General features: G+C 36.8%; 1 protein-coding gene across 1 annotated transcript; it reads right to left on the bottom strand.

Moving 5' to 3' along the window:
• Positions 1-308: 308 nt before the first annotated feature.
• Pabpc5 (poly(A) binding protein cytoplasmic 5) lies at positions 309-2111 on the bottom strand. Its single transcript, XM_026777297.1, has one exon. It carries the CDS (start codon positions 1765-1767, stop codon positions 619-621), a length of 1149 nt encoding a protein of 382 aa, XP_026633098.1. The 5' UTR covers positions 1768-2111; the 3' UTR covers positions 309-618.
• Positions 2112-5881: the final 3770 nt, after the last annotated feature.

Raw genomic sequence — 5881 nt, 5'->3', positions numbered from 1 at the left:
CTTCAAAGATACTAACAAATCAGTAGAATGCTCCCAATATATTTATAAAGGAATAATAATACAAGTAAGATATACTATTCATAAAATTTAAAAAGAATATTCCTTTTAAATCATAATTTAAAATGAGATTATGGATCAATTTAAGTGTCTCATATACATTTTCCCCTCCTTTAATGACTTCTCTAAAAAGCAAGTGGTGACTTTTCACTTTGCCAGAATCAGAAATAAGAACAATGCTAATAATATTTTCATGGTAGTAATTACATTATCATTATTAAAATAAAGACAGAAATATAATCAACTGGCTCCTTTATGCAATTCATAAAAGTTAAGAGGAATAAATTTTATTCCACAATTTACTAAGGATAAAGATTATGTAAAGAATTCAGACAACTGACAATTTTATATTTGAAAATTATGTTCTTCACTATAACGAAAAAGATTTTCTCTGTACACTTGCCATAGTAAGTTTTTACACGCACACACAAAAATAAAATAACAAAGACAAAACAAAACAAAACAAAAATCTGTGAATTGACAGAAATAACCCCCTATTACAAAGACGCTCAAGCTAAGTAGGTAACAGCTAAAGGCTAAACAAAATGATCATTGTGATTCTCACCACCTGCCCCTTGCTTGGCCCAAAGTGACATTTAGTGGTTTAGAGCCTACTACACGACCATTCATCTCATCTACTGCTTTGGTAGCTTCTTCAAAAGAAGAGAAGCAGACAACACCAAACCCTTTGCCTTGTTCCACTTCCATCATCACTTTGGCTCGACTAATTGATCCAAACGAAGAAAATTCTTTCTTCAGTTTTTCATCATCGATGGTCTCATCCAGGTTCTTAATATAGATGGGCACTCCTGGAGGCCTACTTTTTTCTTTTAATTTTAGCCTTTCAAATCTCCGCCTTAACTCAGCCAAGCGTTCAATTTTTTTCTGTGCTCTCCCTACATATAGGACTTTCCCGTCTATTGACTTGCCATTCAGGTCTAGCACAGCTTTTTGGGCAGCTTCATGTGTCCCATATCTTACAAATCCAAAGCCTTTAGATTTTCCATTGGCATCTCTTATTACTTTAACACTCTCAGTTGGACCATAGTCACTGAAAAGTTCCTTTAGTTTTTCATCATCCATGTCATCTCCAAAATTTTTCACGAAAACATTGGTAAATGTTGCTCTATCTCTTGTTCTGACTTCAGCTGCTCTCTCTTCAGGAAATTTGAATCGGCCCACATACACCTGACGGTTGTTGAGCCGAACTCCGTTCATGTGCCATATAGCCCTATTGGCAGCAGCAAGGCTATCAAAGTGGACATAGGCATAACCCTTAGAGCCATTGTCATCACATACAACTTTACAGGAAAGAATGTTCCCAAAAGCAGAAAATAAATAAAACAGGGCCCTATTGTCTATGGATTTATCCAAGTTTTTGATGAATATATTTCCAACTCCAGACTTTCTTAAGCGGTCATCTGGCTGTGACCACATGAGGCGAAATGGTTTACCATTAATTAAATCAAAATTCATTGTGTTCAAGGCCCACTCAGCATCCGCAGGAAAGCGGAAGTTAACATAACCATAACCTAGGGGCTTGCGGGTCACCGGGTCACGGCAGATTCTAGTGAAGCGTAGAGGGCCAGCAGGTCTGAACTTCTTATAGAGCATGTCCTCTGTGACATCAGGGGCCAAGTCACCCACATACAGGGCAGCCTTGAGGTACTTCTTTTTCTTGCCAGCAGTATTAGGTTCCCCACTCCCCATCTCTGAGCACTTAGAAGAAGCTCTCTTGGGAGAGGGGGAGGAGGCGCCTTTCTCTAATCTAGGGGCCAAACAGCTGTTCTTGAACAGAAACAAGCCAAGGCAGGCGAAGGGAAGCTAAAAGAAGACTCAGATCACTGTTGAGGCTGAGAAAATGAAGTTCAGAAACAGCTGGTCAGCAGGCTCAGAACAAATGCATCAGACAAAAAGGCAACCCCAAAAGCAATCTGGTCTCCGGAAGAGGACTTAGAATTTTTACCCCTTCAGATTTCAAATTGCTTTCAAACGCCTGCATTAAGAACACAATAGCCCCTTCCCGGTTAAAATTAAAGAAATCACCAAGAATCTGGCTGGCTCCCCACATCTAGCTTTGTCAACAGAGGCCTCGCGACTGCTGGCTTTCTGAAAAAAAAAAAAAAAAGGCCTCCAGCAGACTTAAAAGGCCTGCAACCCCTGCAGGTCCAAGTGTATGTATTCCTCTGCCAGCCAGGGTCAGGCTGGCTAGGTGCTCACTAAGGCCTTTCTGCATTCAGCGTCTGCGAAAGAACACACAAGGCAGGCTGCTAGGAGCGGATTACACAGAGAGACAGACACACAGACACACGAGTGGGGAACCGGAGACCGCCCAGATCCCCAAGATGCCCACTGGGTACGGACCGAGTGAGGCGCGGTGATTTCTGCAGCCTGAGGCTCTCGGCAGGTCCGGAGGGACTGACTGGCAGCCGCGCTGTGGGTCAGCTCTGACGCAGGGCGGATCTAGACAGATGTGGGCGGAGTTAGCAGAGGAGGGCAGCCGCGCCAAGGGCAGACCCAGTGGGGACAGAGGGACAAGGATTGCTTCACGCAGTACAGAACCACCAAGGACCAAAGAGACTAAGATCTTGCAGCTGTGCTGTACTAGGGAGGGCGGAAGGGACACTGGGAAACCCGGAACCTTGCTAAGTAACTTCCCCTGCATGCTTGAGAAAGAGAAAAAAGGGGAGAGGGAGGGGGAGGGAAGGACCAAGATTGTGTTTAGATTTGTCTTTATCAAAGTTTACTTGTTTATTATTGTATTTAAGCATAGTTTATAATTCTCAGTTTAACGTGATTAAAAGTGGTTATAACCAATGTAGCAAGAACACATAGGTGTTTTTTGTTTTTTGTTTTGTTTTGTTTTTGACAAATTCTCTTCTGAGGAGTAGGGTTTGTGTTGGGAAAGAAGACACAGGTTACAAACTTAATTCAGTACACTAGAAACTCAAGAGTTGATGGCTTTCCTGGATTTCAAGTGCTAAATGTTCACTGGGTCAAAAAGAACACAGAAAAGAGCTTGGCTTTGTTCCTTATTAATCCTATATCATGGTAGAATTATTCTCAGGAAGTAGGGAGAATTTTTTTTTTCTTTACTCCGGTGATTAAGGTTTTAATGGCTGGAGAGCCATAAAGTGGCATTTAATGTTACATAGTGACAAAAAAAAAAAAAAACCTTGATTTTTTTTTAGCAGCATTTGGGTTGAATAGTTTAAAAGTCACAGTATAAAAGTTGAAAAATGTGTATAAAATCATATAATTAACATTCTAAGATAAGGTAAGGATATCAGGACAAGGGTGCTTTCTAAAATTAATTATAAATATTAATGTGAATTATCAAGTTTAAAGCATTACTAAGAAGTAAGTTGCTGTATCTATCTATGTATCTATCATATGTCTACCTATCTATCAATAAAATGGTGGTATTGTGGTACTAAATATAGAATCTAAAGCCTCAAGCACTGTAAACAAAACAGGTTTAAATGAATTTTTAATTGTATTTGTGTCTCTAAATGTTACTTTTTTATTTTAAATTATTTAACAAAACTAAAGGCAAAAAATGTGGTATGATACATCTGTAATGACAGAACTTTGAAGTGGATAAGTTGAAGGCTAGCCCGATTCACTTCTCAAGACATTCGGTCATCTTTCCTCAAGGGAACTGTTCTTTGCAATAGATGGAGACTGGCACAGAAAACCTCAACCAATAAAAATGTGCAGTTTTGGAGCCCAATCCTAATAGAGTCATCTACAAAACATGATTGTAACTAAAACTCTAGGAACATTGCAGAAGATGGAGTGGAAAGATTGTAAGAGCCAGAGGACTTGAGAATTTGCTGTAAGATTGTGTCATACCAATATCTGAAGCTACATTTAAAAAGTCCCAACAAAATTGATGCTATAATGTGAGTAGAATGAGGGTGATGCCATTGTACATGTCAAACTGGATGGGGAAAATCCACAGTTGCCTAAACTCTACACAGAACTATAAATAACCAAGAAAAGCTGGCATCTTGAATTACGTATTCCCAAAGGGGAAAACATAGCAATTGGTGTTCCAGTGCCTAACAGACAGCCCTGAAAGCATATATACATAAACATCATAAGAACAGATAATATTGAGAAATGTATATATAAATACATAGAAAAAGACATGAAATAATAATTATTGATAAAAGAGGCCAGGTATTTGAGATAGAGTGGGGAAGGGTATTGGGGAGGTTTTGTAGGGGGGGAAATGGAAGGAAGAAATGTAATAATTAAATTATAACCAAAAAATAAGAAAAATGAAATTCAAAGCAAACCAAATAATGTATATATATATATATATATGTATATATATATATATATATTTATTTGCACAGTGTAAATGACATGAAAAATTTTATATAACAATTATCACATTCAAATTACCACACATCTTGACTTCATATTTTAATTATACCCAGTTGGTTTAAAATACATTTAAACACACGCAATTTAATACACATGCAGTTGTTTTGTAAAAATTATGCAGTTGTAATGTCTTCACAATTCTGCCTCTTTGGAGTTTTATATATTTTGAGTAAATTTCTTTTCTTTCTTAATTCTTTTTTTTCTATATTTCTCTTTCTTTCTTTCTCTCTTTCTTTCTTTCTTTCTTTCTTTCTTTCTTCCTTCCTTTCTTTGCTTCTTGCATTTTCAATAAGGGTTTCTCTGGGTGTCCTGGAACTTGCTTTGTAGACCAGGCTGACCTCAAACTCACTGAGATCCAACAGCCTCTGCCTCCCAAGAACTGGAACTAAAGGCATACACCACTACCACCAAATTATTTCTCATATGCATTAACATAGGATAAGGGGAGAAGCAACTGGAAAGATATTCTCAATAAACTATTTATTATTTGCTGAACATGAAAATTAACTTTCTTATAGCGTAATAAGAAAAGATAATATGTGATTATGAATTTTGAGTTAATATTATTTCACTTTGATGTAGTAGAAGAAATAAAATCATTAATGAAATTAATGAAATCATTAATTCTTAAAATGTAACATGATGCTTTATATTTACTTTTAATTATAGTAATGCACAAATAAAATTTATCACTTAAATAATTTAAGTAGCCCAATAACATCCACATCATTTTCAGTCATCTTGGAAATCCCGAAAACTCTGTCTTCTTTAAAACTAAACCAAGTAATATTTAATTTGCCTATTTAGGTGACTTTTAAAACATTAATTCCTTTCTCTTTTGTTTGACATTAAAATTGTTTTAATTATTTCACAGTCATGACACATGATACTTCAATGAACATTATTATTTGGTGTGGGAGGTCCTTCTGTCTTTGCGTTGTTTTTCTTGGTTAATGAATAAAGAAACTGCCTTGGCCTATTGATGGGGAAAAACTTAGGTAGGCTAGGAAGACAGAACTGAATGCTGGAGGAAGACGGGCAGAGTCAGGAGACACCATGGATTTGCTACCAGAGTCAAATATACAGAATCTTTTCTGGTAGACCACCACCTCATGGTGAAATAAAGATTAATAGAAATGGGTTAAATTAAGATGTATGAGTTAGCAAATAAGAAGCTAGAGCTAATGGGCCAAGCAGTGATTTAAATAATACAGTTTCTGTGTGATTATTTCAGGGCTGGGCTGCTGGGACAAGCAAGCGGTCTCCTTGCAACAATTATTTATATAGCTTTATATGTATTGCTTTCTGTTTGTATCATGTAAATTATTAGTAACAAGAATTGCTCAATTAAGTTAATGGACATGGGGAATTTTAAATATTAATGTGTATTATCAAATATTTGTCAATGTTATGGTGATTTGCTTATTTT

This window comes from Microtus ochrogaster, unplaced genomic scaffold (assembly GCF_000317375.1).
Source record: "Microtus ochrogaster isolate Prairie Vole_2 unplaced genomic scaffold, MicOch1.0 UNK55, whole genome shotgun sequence".
NCBI classification, from domain to species: domain Eukaryota; kingdom Metazoa; phylum Chordata; class Mammalia; order Rodentia; family Cricetidae; genus Microtus; species Microtus ochrogaster.
The sequence above is the reverse complement of the archived record's forward strand: the minus strand, read 5'-3'. Positions and strand labels throughout refer to the sequence as shown.

What these genes read in the sequence shown, in the direction of transcription:
- Pabpc5 (XM_026777297.1), bottom strand. Translation starts at nt 1,767, where the DNA reads ATGGGGAGTGGGGAACCTAATACTGCTGGCAAGAAAAAGAAGTACCTC.